The sequence below is a fragment of the Oenanthe melanoleuca genome, chromosome 2, assembly GCF_029582105.1.
Source record: "Oenanthe melanoleuca isolate GR-GAL-2019-014 chromosome 2, OMel1.0, whole genome shotgun sequence".
NCBI classification, from domain to species: Eukaryota; Metazoa; Chordata; class Aves; order Passeriformes; family Muscicapidae; genus Oenanthe; species Oenanthe melanoleuca.
The window spans coordinates 59720231-59737732 of NC_079335.1; the positions used below are offsets into that span (position 1 = coordinate 59720231).

The 17502-nt window shown below is 41.0% G+C and overlaps 2 protein-coding genes across 2 annotated transcripts in view; one reads left to right on the plus strand and one right to left on the minus strand.

The window, feature by feature from the left end:
- ERP44 (endoplasmic reticulum protein 44) overlaps positions 1–9726 on the minus strand; it is a 47513-nt gene extending 37787 nt beyond the window's left edge. The window contains exon 1 of the mRNA XM_056484826.1: positions 8929–9726. Within this exon, the coding sequence (XP_056340801.1) occupies positions 8929–9711 (783 nt within the window). The 5' untranslated portion in view covers positions 9712–9726. The remainder of the gene's footprint in view (positions 1–8928) is intronic.
- Positions 9137–17502, plus strand: part of INVS (inversin) — an 81069-nt gene continuing 72703 nt past the window's right edge. The window contains exons 1-2 of the mRNA XM_056484820.1: positions 9137–9297; positions 11925–12094. Of these exons, the coding sequence (XP_056340795.1) occupies positions 11989–12094 (106 nt within the window). The 5' untranslated portion in view covers positions 9137–9297; positions 11925–11988. The remainder of the gene's footprint in view (positions 9298–11924; positions 12095–17502) is intronic.

The window sequence follows — 17502 nt, forward strand, 5'->3', positions numbered from 1 at the left end:
GCACATATGCAGTCAATTTATCCTGATCACTCTGGACAGCAGAAGAATAAATAATGCAGAAGACAGGACACATGCCACAGATATTTTGAAATGCACAAAAGAAAATCATACAGAGAATGGTCTACCTCTCTTCAAGGAATATTAAACCTGCCAGCTTCAAGCTGACTCCGACAAAAACATCCAAGCAAGTACTCCAGATTGGTCCTAAAAATAGTATGAACACACTAACATGGTGCAGTGCTTGAACTTGGAGCAAGTTTCAGACACCCTGGCTCTGCAATCAACCAGCTTCACATAGCAACCTTACTGCTCTCAACATGGAAGGCTGCTGCTACCAAAATCCTCAGCTAGGTATCACAGCTATTTATTGGTTTATTTTAAAATATTTATTATCTATATAACACCAATTATATGTCGACATTTGCATTGGTTTAGCAAATTCTGCTGGCCTATGTTGACAGAAAAAAGTTCTATAAAGGTCTCTCCCACTACAATTATACCTTTTTAACCAAAGCCGATTTAAATGCCATTCAAAGGTAACTCCTAAGAGGCCGAACACTGCTGAGCTCCCTTCACTAATTAACGGATCATTAGTAGGAAAGAAGCCCTAACCATTCACCCCCTGCACCACATACTGTAATTGTAATTACCTTTGTGAAGCAACCAATTTGTCTTTCAGTTATTTTGTCCAAAATCCCAAGTGAATTGACTCAACAGGGAGAAGGAAAAAATGGAAAAAGGTTTTTTCATACACATGTTTATGAAAATTCATAAGTTTTATGACTGGCAAAGAATCTAGGAGCTAAGTTTTTCTAGCAAGAGTTAAAAAAAAAGGGGATTTCAGTAAGTTATGAGAGTCAGGAGTGATAGACTGACTAAAGGAACAAAAAGCTTTTCTTGGAATTACAAATATGGATACATCACTGAAAAGCTTTTCCTTTGTGCAGCTTTTGAGAAAGTTAATTATATCATCACTTCATAATCACGACAGCTATGGGAAACAGCAAAACACTATCACAGCTGTTGTTTGCTTTTTCCAGACCATTGGAACAGGCACCTATTCGTTGCCTTTCAAAATACTTCCTTGCAGAGTTCCTAATGAACAAGTTCTCTCTGTGTTTATGCCCAATTGCCACACGAATCCAGTTGGAGATAAAATACAAGCTTTACTGCCAGTTATTTTACAACAGGGATTAGACTGCTCTTCTTCTCTCCTTTTCACAAATCTATGAAAATAAAACCAAAAAAATCCTTACAGAGACATTCATATTTTTTTGGATGCACCTCAATGAAACACACAAGAAACAGGCAAGAATCATGATGCCAAACAAGACAGAAGACAGGCTGGCTGCAAAGAAAACACGCCAAGGAACCAGGTCATTTACTACACTCTATTTCTAGAGCTCTATGCTCTGCTCAGGTAGGTTCCGGTTTTGTAAACATCATTTAGGATACAAAGTGTCAGTCATTAAAGAAATCTAAGCCACAGAGAAGTATCTTGCTTTGAAACAATGCAGCAAGCAATATACCGGGAATCTCTCTCTTAATTAACATATCCGTCATTTTGGTCCCAAAGCAAAGCAGCTGGAACACTCCAACACATAAAATGTGGAAACTTGCATCTTCCAAAAAACAAGACTTCGGACCTCCAGTGTTTCATTTCACTGCCATTGCTAGTGCAACTTTTACATATATGACTGGGGCTCACAGTAAATCCCATCTATAATCTACTATGATATTTACTTTTTATCTAAAAATATGTACCTCACAGGACCACTGAATAAAAGCAACAAGACCTAAAGGCACTTGGGTCTTAATTCAGTTCACTCATGAAACACAGCTCTGAAAGCCAAAAGGGTCCACAAGGCCTGCTGACCTTCAAGAAGAACCTCTTCAGAGCTCAAAACCACTCCACTGGGCAGAGAGCTGGTATGGCAGAAGACTGGTACGGGTTAACACAGAATTTCTGGATGAGTTTAAAAATAAAAAAAAAAAAAAGACTGAGCAGACAGAAGGTAGAGGTAAGAAAAATACTTTGTAGGAAGAGAGAAACACTGCTTGAACTGGCAGCAGTCCAAGCTCAGCTGGAGTTGAGAGAGGGATGTTAAGGTACACTGGCAACAAAAGGAAGACAGGAAGAATAAGAAAATTGTAGGCCTGCTGCTCAGCTAGCAGGGGCCATAGAGACAAAGTACACAGAAAAGGCTTAGATACTCAGTGCTGTCTTTGGCTGTTTTTATACTGATGAGGTCTGAGCCCATAGCAGATTCCAGGGAAAAGAAGCATTACCCACATGAGCAGAAGACCAAGTTAGAAAGCTCTTCAGCAGCTGGGACATCCACAGAGCCACAGAATCAGACCAAATGGGTCACTAGGAGAATTACAGAAACAATTTTTTTTCCAGAAGCCACATCCATCCAGCATATATTTGGAATAAGTAAAATCAATCTGTTTGCTGTTGCAAGACATTTAGCTCTGTGAACAAGGAAAGAGTACTACTGGACATTGTTTGCCTTCTAACAGCACCTCAAAGGATCCTTAGACCTAAACTGTTGATGCATGAACTGAGTAAGTGACGCATGAACTGTAAAGTGAGTGACACTGCAGCTGAACTGCTGAGCTCAAAGGGCTGAAACCAAAGACACCATGTCCAAGTGGCCTCTAAGGAAGTTTCTCCAGGCCAATACTGGGTGTAAGCTTTGTCTGTAGTAATGACCAGAAAGATGGAACAGAGTGCCTTCTCAGCAACTCCCCGAGGATACAGGAACTGGGTGAAATGCTTTGTAAGCTAGAGGGAATATCTGCCTTTCAGAGATACCTCAAATGTCTGGAGAAGTGGCCTGACAGAAACCTTGCAAAGTTCCACAAAGGCAAAGCCCTGTATCTCTGTTGGAACAACCCCATACAGGCTGGGAGCCAACCAGATGGAAAACAGCTTTGCAGAAAAGGTCTTGGAGAGCAAGTTGAACAGGAGTCAGCAGCATGACCTTGCAGCAGAGACAATCACACACCGGGCTGTGTTAGCAAAAGTGTAGCCAGCAGACCATGGAAAGTGATTCCTTCCTTTCATCTGGCACTCATGTGAACACATCTGAAGGATTCTGCCCAGCTTTGGGGCCATCTGTAAAAGACATTAACATATGGAAGTGAAGCCCAGCAGATGGCTATGAAGGTGAGTAGTGACTGAAGTCAGGGTATACAAGAAGAGCCTGAGACAGCTGCATTTGTTCACCTTAAGGAAAAGTTATTACTGCTGCTACCAGCAACCTAATCAGAGGTTACAGAAGGCAGAGCCAGACTCTTCCTAAAGATGCAGTGATAGGACAAGAGACAATTTACACAATCCACACCTCCAGATAGAAAACTTGCAACAAAGTTTTGATTCAACACCAAAACAGGTGACCAGAGAAGTTGCAGAACCTCCATCCTCGGAATTATATAAGACAACTGGAAAAAAACCTGAGCAATTCCATCCAAGTTAATATTGCACTGAGCATGGAGTAATACCAGATGACTTTAAGAAGTCCTTTAAAATTTAAATGATCAAACTCCCAATGACAATCAAAAAACCAGAACTCTACAACTTGATCTTATCAAGTAAACATAGTGAGGCTCTCAATACTCCCCTCTATCAAAGTGTTCTTGCTATAGGCAGACATAAGTGAAGAAACAAGGGAGGGAAGAAACCTAGAACATTTAACATAATAAGAGCAGATGAAAAGGAGATTTACTTGCACTGCATATATGATTACCAGTTATTTGCTGAAAGTATGCCCAGAGACCTGCCTTTAGTTAACCATGTTCTGTCCTCAATGCTTTCACCATTCCAACCACTATATGGTTTAAGGCACAGAGCACTGCACTTTGCATTTTGCTTAGTGCCACTGTAGTGGACAACATTTATGTCCTATCAGCCACCCAAAGAGCAGATCTTGTGGATCACTACAATTAAAGGTTTATGTGCACGCATGTGAAGGAGCTTCCAGGTTTGGTTCACTCTTAGAAGCAGCTCCAAGTCACAGGTGCTTATCTGGAAGACACAGTACTGGAGCTTTGCACATGTTTTAATGGCATGAACGGCTCTTAGCTATAAAGGGTATATTATCAGGGTAGTCAGCTTCTCAGTAGTAACATATATAAAAATAGGAAAAGTGATGGAATTCTTTTCCAATATGCCTTTCTGCTTTTTGTAAGGCACTTTTACCAAAGCATGATTAAATGTGGAAACAGTGCTACAGCTGTTTTGGAAAAACATAGCATCCTCAACCAGCACTGAAAAAAACCACTCTGAGTTAGTGTTATAGTATAGCAGTAACTTTGCAGAACAACTCTTAACAATGTAAAAAGAAATACCAGAGAGACAGTGAATTTGAAAATAAAATTAAAGCTATTCAAACATCTAAAATCTTATCTATGAACTTTTTAAAATTAGACCATGTAAGCACTTGACATTACTAACAGTTCTGGAAAAGAAAATTGCATGTGTTTCTACCGATGCTCCTGATGAAGGAAGACATGTCAGGGTAAGAAGGGTAAAGGCAGAACTCCCAAATGGAAATTGGATCTCACTTCCTTTCTTAATTCTCTATAACACACCTCTTCTCTTCTATTTCTCCAGGTTGGAGTTTTGGAAGAAAATATCCCTTAGGCTCTGATCTCTACACCCTGTATTGCTTCTGCTTACATCCCCAAAGGTTCTGTGTTTCCTCCTACCAGAGAATTCACTCTCAAATGGGGCGGCGGGAATAACGAACAAGTTATTGCTAATGCATCCAAACCCACTTAAAGTGCTATTAAAGCACTTGCTTTTGAATGTAGCTCCAGACTCTGCTGAAGAGGTTTTGAAGAAGGTCTGGTACAAAATTTACAGTATATTTGTACACTTATGCATGAGACAATTCCCTCCCCTTAAGTAAACAAAGTATCTGGAAGCTATACAAGTGAAGCTTAAAAAAGAGTCTGCAAGGTGAAAAATTGGTTCTCCTGAATAGCAGCATATAACCCTTAAGTCTTTAAAATGAAATTGATTTGATTGAAACATATGAAATGTGGTATTTCTGCTCTATTGAGAAAGCAATGTAAGGACCAATCACTTGCTCAAGAAAGCTGTCCTGCCAAAAAAACCAAAAAAAAACCCCAACCAAACAAAAATCAGAACAGATTATGGAGGCAAACACTAAGAATATCAAAAGAAATACTAAGGAGTATATCATCACAGCCACAGCAACAGAATCTCTAAGATCTTACTGTCAATAACTCATTTAGATATTTTCCAGCATTGTTTGAGTCTTCTGTTCCAAGAAACAGTTCAGTTTCTTCTCTCTTCCCTCCTAAACACCCCAAACAGGAAACTTGTCCATCATATGGCATACCATGAAGAATACAAGTTGTCTTCACAACTTCAAGACTCCCCTGCTTCCCTTCTCCAAAGAGGAATGATCCTCAGTTGTCTATTACTTCATTGTTTAGAAATCATGGCAGATGATGGACAACTCAGAAGACCTGTGCTGCTCTTGAAGGCCATCCATTTCATTGTCTAACGCTCAGTGGTCTAAATTTTGCCTACAGTTACAATTTATCTCATGCTCACATTCAGAATATAGTATTTTGAGTAGCAGTCTCAATTACAAAATTAGTTTTCTATTACAAACACAGAAAGAGGCAAATGCACAGATAAACACTCTAGACATAAAATTTACAGAGTTCAGCTTCTCTTTGGGCAACCTACTACACTTTCAACACTGAGTTAAAAGACACCTTTTATTTTATTTTACTTTCATTATTTCATTATTTGGGTACTTGGTGTATTATCAAGACACAAAAGGCAGTGGCAGTAAAATAAGAAATGAAAATACTACTCTACAGTATTTTTTCCAGTTAGGAACTTCCCTCTTTGTTTCCCTCACTATCCGTTGGTGGTTTCCTCCAGTCACAGCATTTGCTCAGGAGCACTGTGCATGAGCCTCCCAGGGAAGCACTGAGCAATACAAGGGCCTCTCAAACACAAGCAGGAGAAACATGTGCAACACTGTCTTATTCTAGAATTTTCTTTAAAGGCAACGTATACCTGACTGGGAGAACAGGCACGCATACAGAATGAGTGGATAGAGCAAATCCAAAGAGCCACACCTTGCCTTAGGGGAGAATGTGATGAGCCACTCTCCCATCAGCATTTATTCCACTGTCTTGGATTCATCTTAAAGATCAGTCCTGCCCAGTTCTGCCGACAAGGCAGAAACATCTCACTCTCCAAGACCCCCCTGCAGCCTGTGCCATGTACTGCTCATCCCTTCACTCAGCCCTTGAGGCAGAGGTCGTGCCAGCCTGTACCTCCCCTGTCCCCTCTCCAGTTTATTTTCAGCTCCCATCAGCCCAGTACAATGCTGAAAAGTTGGAAGGGCAAAGAGTTGTTCTGGGACTGTAGGTATCCCCTTTGCACTGCAATCTCTCTCGTGTCAACCCAAAATTCAGTGAGACCAGGGAAGAAGAACATTAGCATGAGACACTCCACAACTGTAGTGATCTGTCAAACTTTAGACAAGAGAACTTCTTTTGATTTGACATTGTAACTTTTCTTCTTTTTTGCAGCATATTCAATTCCCATCTGGAAAAGAAATATGCTTATCCAAAAGTCTGGAAAAGAAAACTCCTGATAATTTCATTGCAACTACTAAGCAAGACCAGCTTAGTAAGCTGTTTTCACAGCTACATATCATTGTGTATTCTGCCCTATGAACCACTGACACGAACAAATTCACTTATCCACAAATATGCTGTGCTCCAAGAGCCTATGTTAGGTGGCAAATCCTTTAGATGTGAAGCAGAAGTCCAAGTAGCATTGCTGGTCTTAAGTATTCATGGCAACTGGTAACAAGAAAAACAAAGTTACCAGAACTTTAAAGCTAATTTGATACACCTTATCAGGGACACTGAATATACAAGAAAACAAACAACACACTTTTACAAACTTTTTCAGCCCCTCTAAAGAAAGCGGGTCCCCTCCCCAGACTGCTCAGAACAACTCTTCCAAAACTCTCAACAAATCTACTAAAAGGAATGATTCATTGGCTTGATTCATTTAACTAGGCATCTTACAACACAGGGCCATGGCTGATACAATGACACTGAATAATTACACAGATAACATTACATTTAATTGTTTTTTTTAAAAAAAACAACTCCGAACTGTATTCTTCTTAAAGTTTTATGTATAGAGTTCTTTTAAATCACATTAGAAATTGGTTTAAATGACTCATACACAAAGAAACAGCAGGCAAAATATAGACAAGTCGCAGATTATAGTTATTTCCTGCTGGGTTTCTTTTTTGTTGGCAAACATAATTCTTATTGATGCATATTTAATTTGCATTGATCAACTGTGCCATGAAGAAAGAAAAACTCACTAACTTGTGCCCACTTCTTCAAATTTGTAGTTGTCTATTTAATGGACACATTCCATTGTGTCCTTAAGCTTTAAATGCTCCTTGGTTTTGCTCATTGGTCTGCATTTAAGATAATAGTGAAAACCAATCTAGCACATAAGCAATATTGTTTTAATACACAGATGTGGCTGAAAAGCACGAGGCTCCTCACTTCAGTCTCTCATACAGTATTTTTGCATGCTATTGCCATCTTATATAAACATTTCAAATGTGTTTTTCAAACCCTACCAATCACATGTGTTTTCTAACCCTGAAATGACAGCAAGTTCATAATACTTCAACCAGAGCTTACCCAGGTAGAAGTGCACATTTCAAAGGGATAATGATGGATAATGTATTGTTCATTATGGACGTGTTCTCACATTCCTAAGCAGTTCATCTATTCATTAGCAGCTATATTACTCTGTACTCCTCTTTGGACTTCTAGAGTTCTATCTGCCATTACCTTCAATTATTCTTTAATTTTATGGCTCATTTTATTCTCCCAAATGTTTAAAAGAGATTGATTCAAATCCTTAGTATTTTAAGAGAAAAACCCTATTAAAATTTATTCACACAAATCCCCCTTAGTTCTGCAAGTCACATATGTTATGAAAGGTCCAGAATCTGGACCCAATCTCTGGAAAAGTAAGAATCACCACACCAGCCTGGTTTGTTCTAAAAAAAAAAAAAAAATAAAAAAAAAATAGAGAACTATAGCACAGGCAACTTATCTCCACAAAACACACACATCAGTGATTGCATTTGTGTACTGGCAAAGCCGGAAGGTGGCTTAGGTCATGCATGTAATGCCAGCCTAAAAAAAACTTGAAAAAAATGCTGTAGTCTGACAACTAAAGATCACAGAATCAATGAGGCTGCAAAGGGCCTCTGAGACAATCGAGTTCAACCTATGACCCAGCACCACCGTGTCAACTAGAGCACGGCACTAAGTGCCACATGCAGTCATTTCCTGCACATCTCCGGGGACAGCGGCTCCACCACTCCGTGGGCAGCCCATTCCAGTGTCGAACCACCCTCGCCGTACAGAGATTCCCCCTCACGTCCCACCCACACCTCCCCCGGCGCAGCTCAGGACCGTGTCCTCCCGCCCTGGCGCTGGCTGCCCGGCAGAAGCGGCCGCCCCCCACCCAGCACAGCCTCCCCTCGGGGGGCTGCAGGGGGGGCCCGTCACGGCCGCTCCCGCCGGCTCCAGCTCCCGAGGAGCCGGGGCGAGGCCGCACCGCCCGGCCGGCCGCTGCCCCGGGCCCGGGCCCGGCGCGGCCCCACCCCGTGCGCGCAGCCTATCGGCCTCAGCCACACCGCCGGGCCCCGCTCCCTCCTGCCCGGCCGCCCTCCCTCCTTCCCGGCCGCCGGCACCTGCTGGGCGGGGGAGGGGAGCGAGGGAAGAGCCCCGAGCGGGGCCCGCCGGCCACCGCAGCGCCGCCCTGCCCGAGCCGGCGCGGGGAAGGGAAGGCAAAGGCAGCGGGGAGCCGGCGGCTTTTACCAGGAGGAGCAGGAGGCAGCCAGGGTCAGGCAGGAGCGGGAAGATGGCGGGTCTCATGGTAGATCGGGCGGCCGGGAGCGGGGAGGGGAGAAGCGCGGCTCCCACTCTCCGCGGCGGCGGCTCCTCCACTTCCCCCGTCGCCAGGAAACACCCGGGCAAGTTCCACCGCGGGGCCCCGCGCTCCGCCGCGCGCTCCCGGGGCACGCCGGGAACCGTAGTTCCGGGAAGGGGAGGGCAGGGAGGAGAGAAAAGGAAAGGAGAGAGGGAGAGAAAGAGGGAGGAGGCGTGGATCCCAGAGCGCACCGGGGCTGTCTGCGGGGCGGCGCCTGGAGGCGGCGGCGGCGCGATGAGGGGAAGGGCGGGGTGGAGGTGAGTTACGGGGCGCAGCTGCTGTGTCGGGCAGGGGAGAAGGGAGGGAAGGCTGGGGAGAGGGAGGCGCTCCCGCGGCCTGGGCGAGGCAGGGTTAACCCTTCCCGCCTTGTGGCGCGGGTGTCCCGTGGCACCGCGCTCTCTTCCGCTCGGGATCGCTCCCTGCCAGCCCACAGCGGCTGTCCGCGCTTCCTTCGGATCCCTTTGCACCCTCAGCCGCCGGGACTGGGCACACGCGCTTGGCTCTGGGGAACGGGACAAGGGGCGTTTGGGCACTGTCCGCCTTGTGGTCTTCGTGTCCTGGGAGTTTGGGAGGAAACTTTCTGCTTGGAAGCCTGCGTGTGACGGGGCAGAGCGGCTGCTGGGAGGGTCGGGAAACTTCAGCTCGGGTGGAACGTCATCGCTGGTGTTCATCCCTTGGCGCCTCAGCACATTGGCGCTTTCTGCCGCTTCCTCGGCTGTAAATGCTAAAAGTGAAGAGCACCCGAAATTCAGGGCTTCGCCCTCTTCCAGTGAAACTTTAGACCTTGCAGAATACCTACGTGCTCTGAGACCTTTCAGAGCCGTCTCAAAAAGATCACAGGAAGCCGCGCTTTGCTTTTGTCACTTTTCCAGTGTGCACACGAGTGCAGGGAGGGAGACTGGGTGTGGATTTAAAAGAAAATCCTTTACATCAGCCTTTTTCAAGTCAAGACTGGCTTGGTTTCAAAGACAGCCTGACAGGCTCAGACTTTGTGTGACCCTGCAAAAATCTTGTGGCCTGTCAGTTTCCTGAGCAGCAAACACTCTCACACACATAGATATATATACAAGGCATGTTTTTTTTTCTAGTCTGAAATTGAAACTTGACTTTTATCAGTTCTGCTATGACTACCTTAAGAACTTGTGCTCTTTGATCTGTAGAACGAACATCTAGTGCACTAACTCACATTTGAAAAATCTTTGATATTTTTTCAAAGCTCAGTCTCACTTGGAAACTGTATCAATAAAATTTGATAGCATCATTGTGCTATCACGTTTAAATTTTAACAACCTCATGTTTTGCTGAATAGAAAAATGGTGTAATTCTTGCTGTCTCCGTAATGCAAAGTAGACATATCATAGTTTGGTATGAAATTTCACAAACCTTGAAGAGGCCTCGGTGTCCATGTGAGTGTCCCTTCATTTTGTCTTGAGAAGGCTAATAGTTTTCTGTGTGTTAGCTTAAAGAAGAAAAGTGAATTATTTGCTTGATTGTGGTAATATGATGCATATTACAGATAATGCCAATTATGGAGCATTTTATAAACAGATCTTTTATTTATTTGTTGATTTTTATTGACTAAATGTCTCATTTTTTTGTTAATGAGGATCAAGCTAGCCTTCCAGACAGCAGTTCTGTTTGTTATATACAAGAGAAAAATGCCTGAGGAATTTTACAATTTTTCCTTTTCTAGTCCCTCTTAATATTTCAGAACTTCTCTGATGCAGAATTAGCCCATTCAATGGAATCATGACACTTTTCTAAGAATTACTGTAGAGATAATGGGTTGCTTCTCTCACCTGTATGATTACAAGCGCTTTATGCTGAATTAACTGTTGCTTTCATCTGGAAACTGTGAACATCTTTCATTATTAATTCTCTTCTGTATGGAGTCAGTTTTATGGAAAAATGATTGTTGATGTTATTGGGATGTTTCTGGTGCTTCACTAAGTTTTTTGGTATTTGTCAAATTTGCTGCCCCTGGATTTCTTACATTTTAGTTTATTTGTTGAGAGGTAAAATGTGAATAAAATGGAGGAACTAGATTGTAAGAACCCCTGAGAAAATGCTCTTGAACGTGCTGGGTGACTTCTTAAGTGCTGGTCACTTCTTAAGCACCAACTTCAAAGGAGCTGGCAATTCCAAAATGTCAGAAGTCAAGCACATGAGGTAGAAGGCTGGCTTGGCTGGCCAGGGGTCTTGCTTAGTATCCCTTCCAGTCACACATCCAAGTCAGTAATGAAGATACTGAAAATCCCAGGGCCGAGGATGGAGCCCTGCAGAGCCCCACCACTGACAGGTCCCCCATCTTATGTCACTCCATTCACTGTAACCCTCAGTGCCCAACCAATGAACTGAACAACTCCCCAGGGAAGTGGTCACAGCATCAGCCTGTTAATGTTCAAGAAGTGTTTGGGCACATGGTGTGACTCTTGGGGATGTTCAGTGCAGTGCTAGGAGCTAGACTTCAGTGGTCCCAGGGTGTCCATTCCAGTTCAGGATATTCTGAGATTCTATACTACATGACTATAGTAAGTTGATACTTGATAACAAACTTTATTGGTTACTGGGTTAAAGCATGCATGTCAACACTCTGAAGATCAGTCTGTTTTGTAGAGAAACACTATACAGAGTTCTGCAAAGCCTATGAACTGAAATTTGTGTTTATGGCAATGAAACTACAGGATATAGGTATATGTTTCTTAATGCAGGCTTCTTTCTGGTGAATTTTGGCTAGAGGTAGAATAATTCACAAATAAACCCCATGTTTTCTCTCTTCTGCTTTTAACAGACGTTTATTCTCTTTAGCATTGTTTGAATAATGGCAATGACTCAGTATGAAAATAATTCTGTTTTATTAATATGGTTTTGGGTTTTTTTCTAGAACTGAATTTCTACAAAGAATGTTGGTGGCACAGATCTGACCTATAGTAGTACCTTGAAAGAGTATGAATATTTCAGCAAACTGCCTCTTCAGTGGTTCCTCGTTAGCATCTGAAGTGCATGCTGCTGCTGTTAATGGAGATAAGAGTACCCTCCAAAAGCTAATAGCAGGTAAATGTTTTCATTGTACATGCATTTGGATTACTTTGGAACTGGAGCTTTTTGGTTTTGACTTGCAGGTCTGATCTTTAAGATTTCTTGATTATATGTGCTTCTAGAATAAATGTTGCCCTGAAAATATACCTAATTTTTCTTTTTACTACCTGTTGCCTTTGATTGGTACTTCTTTATGAAATAAAATAGAAAATTGGTAAGTGATAAAACCCCTTTCAGGGAATTTGAAGTTCTGGAGAAGTACTTCATGCTGAAATACTTTGGTTGCATATGCTAATTTTTTAAATTGCTTTTTGGGAAATTTGATAAATGTGTTTTTACAGATAGCTTATTGTAGTTTCTGAGGTCTTGTCACTGTGTAGTATTTGTGAACAAAATGAGGCAGCCTTATTTGCTACTTTGATTCTAACAGACTGGCAATGTTTCTCAAGAATTAAAGGTAATGAGAGAGTCTAGTCCTATTGAATCTGAAGTAAAAAAAAAACAACATTCCCAACTATTAAAAAGCTCAGGATTTTGCCTTCCCTTGCTCTTCAGGAATGATATGGCATTCCAGGTTAATAGTTTTCAAAAGCAGTATATATTCTATGTTCCAAAACCAGTCTTGCATATATTTGGAAGGCTGCCATATGATAGGTGAAGACTTGGATTTTTCAGAGCTTCTGATTAAATGCAATTCCAAATGATAATGAGGAATTCTATTATCTCAGCATTTTTTGGAAAATCCTATTCCCGGAGCTTAGCAAGTGTTGAAAGACTGAAATAGTAAGAAGCACAGTCTGTATTTATGTCACTTATGTCAGTTTTAATGTGTGTGAAGGATTTAATGGTAATAGCATGAAACCAGCAGTCAGGTTTCTTTATGTATCTGCTGCTGACCTGTGTTGAAGGCAAGGTGAAGACCTGTATGGATCTGTTGTCCAAGCTGTACAGAAAGCAGTAAGGGGCTCTTCTTTACAAAGTGTATCCAGTTTTCTCAAGATGTAACTAGAACTGATTTGAATCCAACAGGAACACTTTGAGGGAACTGACTTTATAGAAGCTGCACTTGTTGAAATAGTTCTTTTTTGTTGGGCCTTCAACTTTATTTTGTCATATGGTGGTTCAAACATATACTGTTTGCACTTATTGCTGTCTGTTTGCTCTTTTTAAAAACATTTTATATACAGCAGATGATATGGAGATACTTCTAGGAATCTGTGACATTCAACTACAAAGTAGCTTTAAATACCTGGGTTTCTAAAAATCCCTTCTGCCTGAATGTGGAGGTGAAAAAAAAGTCTGGGCTCTCAAATCCTGAAGAAGCAACCAAGAGTTTTTGCTAACTTCATTGTGGTTTTGTTAATCTCAGAGCCAAAAGACATTTTTGAAAACACAAAGGAAAAATTATGTTTTGTTGCTGGTAGATCTTGTCAAATATACCACAAAACAGCTATTAGAGCTAGATAAAGGTATTGATCTTCTTTTAGTAATGGTCATGCAGCAACAAGATAAAAATGCTGTTTTACTACTGCATGGGAGAGAAAACTGCACAATCCTTGTAGCTTTTGCTATACTAGCAAAATCTGGCTTTTCTGCCTTTTCAGGATATGACACAGACCTTACTTTTGCCAGAACTGGACCAAACTGAAAAAAAAACCAAACCAACAAACCAAAACTTCACGTATTGCCTAGCAGAAGAAGAATGCATTAGAGTAATATTTTTAGCTGTTTACCAGTCACTGTTGAAAATATAACTTGATGCCAGAAGTGAATTGAGCAATTGGTGCTGTTCACTGAATTTCATGACTGCTCTCAGCAGCAGCAGCTAATTCAGGACAGTGCTCCAGCGTTATGTGTGCTGGCTTGCTTAACAGCACCTTTCTAATACAGCCAGGCTTTGCATCTTGGATACATAGCTAGCTGTGGATGTGGCAATGGAAAGTCTTGACTTTCTCCTCCTTTCAGGTAGGACCTTTTAGCCTCTAAATTCATTATATTCATTATTACTTTCCTCTTATGTGCTTTCCCTGTTCAGTTACTAACATAGGAGGGGCATAGAGGCTGGCCAAGCAGTCTCTTAGAGCAGCCCTTCAAATCTCTTTTGTGATTTTTCCTTCTACCATCCATAGCTTGGTGGAGCATGTGTGCCTGTATGCAAACATAGGTGCTTTATTTGCATGTAATTAAAGTATGGATGAGTTTTGAAGGAGCAGGTGTTTGAAATAATACAGTGTGTTCTGGATATTGCGTTCCTTTTGACACCCTGTGCCAGAAAAAGGCACAGACAGAATCAAAGGTAAGTAGAAAATTTATATAGAGATAAGGGGCTTGTAACAAAGTATCTCTGTATGTTAACCACTGCTAATGCTTTTTCGTAGGACTTTCTAAAAAGCCTATGGGTTAAATACCATAAAGTACATGCCAAACGTTAATTGTGTAACCAGTGTTCTAATAGAAGTGTGCTCATTGTTTACATGGTGTGGGTTGTCCTGTACTGTATCACCTTGTTTTAGAATTGTACATTCATGGGCTTTTGGGAATGCTTACAGTGTTTTCTTTTCTGTGTATTTTATGACACTGAATATGTCTTTAATTAACAGTTCTTCAGTGTTAAAAATCCATCTCTATGATTTTGATCCAAGGAAAAAAGCGAGCAAAAGTTAATTTTGTGTTTTCCATTTTATGCTTTGGGAAGAGGCATCTAATTGTTTTAATTGTTTAAAAGAACATAATAATGATTACCATAGTCATTATATTGAAGTGTCTGTTCAGTCCAACTCCTCATTCTAAAACCCTTATCATGCATTGCTTGCATTCAAATGCCTCTAAATCTCTGATGTGATGTTTCATTGTAAATTTTAACTAAACTATGGGTTACAAATATACAGTTGTGCTCTGTTTGATCCTCCTCTCTACTTCTCTCTTGCCTATTCTGCATTGTAGGATGTAGAATAAATCTCAGGTATTGCAGCAGGCAAGATTCTTGCAAGTGACAAGACATGGTCTGTCTTTTAATAGTTAGGAAGAATTCACACCCTCTTTCTGCCCTTTCTCCTCTTCTGGTTTGAAAAAGTGCATAGAAATGTTAGGAGTGTGATATGACTGCTTGCATAGAATGTGAGGAAGTGATGAAGTACAGCTATGAGAGTTAAATTTTGGACTTGGGCCCTGTATTCTGTAGTGTTTATGACCTCTGTTGCCAATAAGCTTATGGAATGCATATTCTGGTGGGCTGAGGACTCTGATTCTAAAAGGGGAGGGATCTAAAGAAATTTCTTTATTAGGCAGGTACGTGAAGAGAATTATTTTTGCCAAAGCACATTTTAGGTATGATAATATGTGAATGTTTTGAAGGCTACCTGTGCTTTCTTGATTGCAGAAAGTAGTCATTTGCTGCAGCTGTGAAGTTCACAAGGCGTTGTGGATAGAGACTTTGATCAGTTTAGTCTCCCCTTAGCACCTGATGGTGATATAATAGCTCCTAGCCCTTGTTCTTTCTCTTAGCCTGAGCCCAAAAACAGCCTTTTAGTGAATACTCACAGGATATTAACCATTCTTAGAATAATGATTAATTACCAGGGCCCTACAGAGCTCTGGTAAACAACAGGAGAAAACCTACTGCTGGCTGAAGATAGTTTCTTTACCTTAAAAAACAGGAGCTTCAGGAAAATTACTGGCATCCAATTTTGAATCTCTTGCTCATTTCTCCCTCAGACTGTGTGCAGTCATGGAAACTCCTTGTCATCAGCTACATCACTTTTTGAGAACTGAAAATGAACATAGATATCTGTTGCTGTACTTAGTTATGCTGCACTTGAGCATTAGTCCATTTTTGCTTGTAGTTAATCTCTAAATCTTATTTATATATATCCTCTAATATTCTGTGACAGAAAGAGAACTAAAATTTGAGAGAAAGGTGATAGTTTTGGACACCGCTGATTTAGGAACCAGTGTTATCTGAGCATAAGCCCATGTGCTTGTGTCTTATTGGGAGAAATGAATGTTCATGTATTTCTCTTAATATATTTGAGTGTTCAAGTTCCATCAGCTTCAAGCAATTTAAGATACTCCTGAGGTTATGTTAAGACTTAGCAGTGAAATGTGGTTTTGTGATGTCTAAGTGACCATGTTGAGCTGATATTGGAGGAGCACCTGACTGTACTTAATTAATTAGAGAATCTGGCTTGTTGGTTGGGAGCAGTGACATGTTAAATCATGCTTGGGACAACAAGATATGTGGAGGAGCAGGCTAAACAGCAGTGTGAAGGTATTATAATGCAAAAAGATGTTCAAAAACCAACCTGTTCCTGAGAAAGCTAGGTGTGGGTCGGTAGACAATTTCTTGTGGGGTTCTTTGGGGGTTTGTTTGTTGTTTTGGTTTTTAGTAAATTGCTAGCGACACAAAAGTTAGTTCTGAAAACAATGGGTTATCAAGGTGAAGTGGCAGTCAGAGAAGAGAAGGCCACAGGTGAAGACTAAAAAGACTTTTTTTATATCTGCATCACAGAGGAGTTTGAAAATGTTCTTAAACTTTTTTTTTGCAGAGCAAGAAAACTTTTCTCGATGCAAATCACACTTTCCAGGCAAAAAGAAAAAGTGTTACAGAGTGAATCATGTGATTGACATGGTACTCACTCTATAGTTTTAAAGGAACTAAAAAAATCAACTGAGTGAGTAAATGATTTATCTGACTAGCAGTATTCTGCTTGACAGTGTTTTTTGTAAGTGGCTTGATTGGGAGGGAATGAATTTTAATTCTTGATATTCCCCTTGATTCATATTTAATCTGCTTGATTCTTCTTCTGGGTGAATCAATAGAAATTATAATTAAGAATAAAATTACTGGATATGTAGATAAGTAAAAAATGTTGGGGGAGAGCAAAGACTGTAAAGAAGCAGCATGCCTCTGCTGGAGTGCTTCTGAAGCATCAACAGTCATGCAGACAAAGGAATAATTAAAAAGCAAAACTAACTTGCCTGTAAAAGTCAATGTTCCTTCGGTAATTGTAGATTATGTTGCTCTATTGGAGATCTGAACAATCTGGATGTGTGGGGTAGTTGATACCCATGAAGTCAAAGGTGCTTGCCTTTATGTGGTGACATCATGGAAATATGAAACTTTATGGTGAAACTGCTGTGTTTGGAGGGTTTTAGACTGTGAATAAGAATAGTGTTTTGACTTTTTTTGAATAGGATCTCAGATTACTGCTTTACTAACCTTATCAATTCAATCAAGCTTGAGAAATATTTTAGTAGTTTCCATATTGTAAGGCATCCTGAAGTAAATAATGGTATTGATGTAATATTGACATTTATGCTTTTAAAATAAACAATACTGTGAGTAGGCTTCAAAGTTTGTTTTAGTTACAGTGTTTACAGGTTTCAGGAGGTCTATTTGGTTTCTGTGCTGTTGATATTTTTAA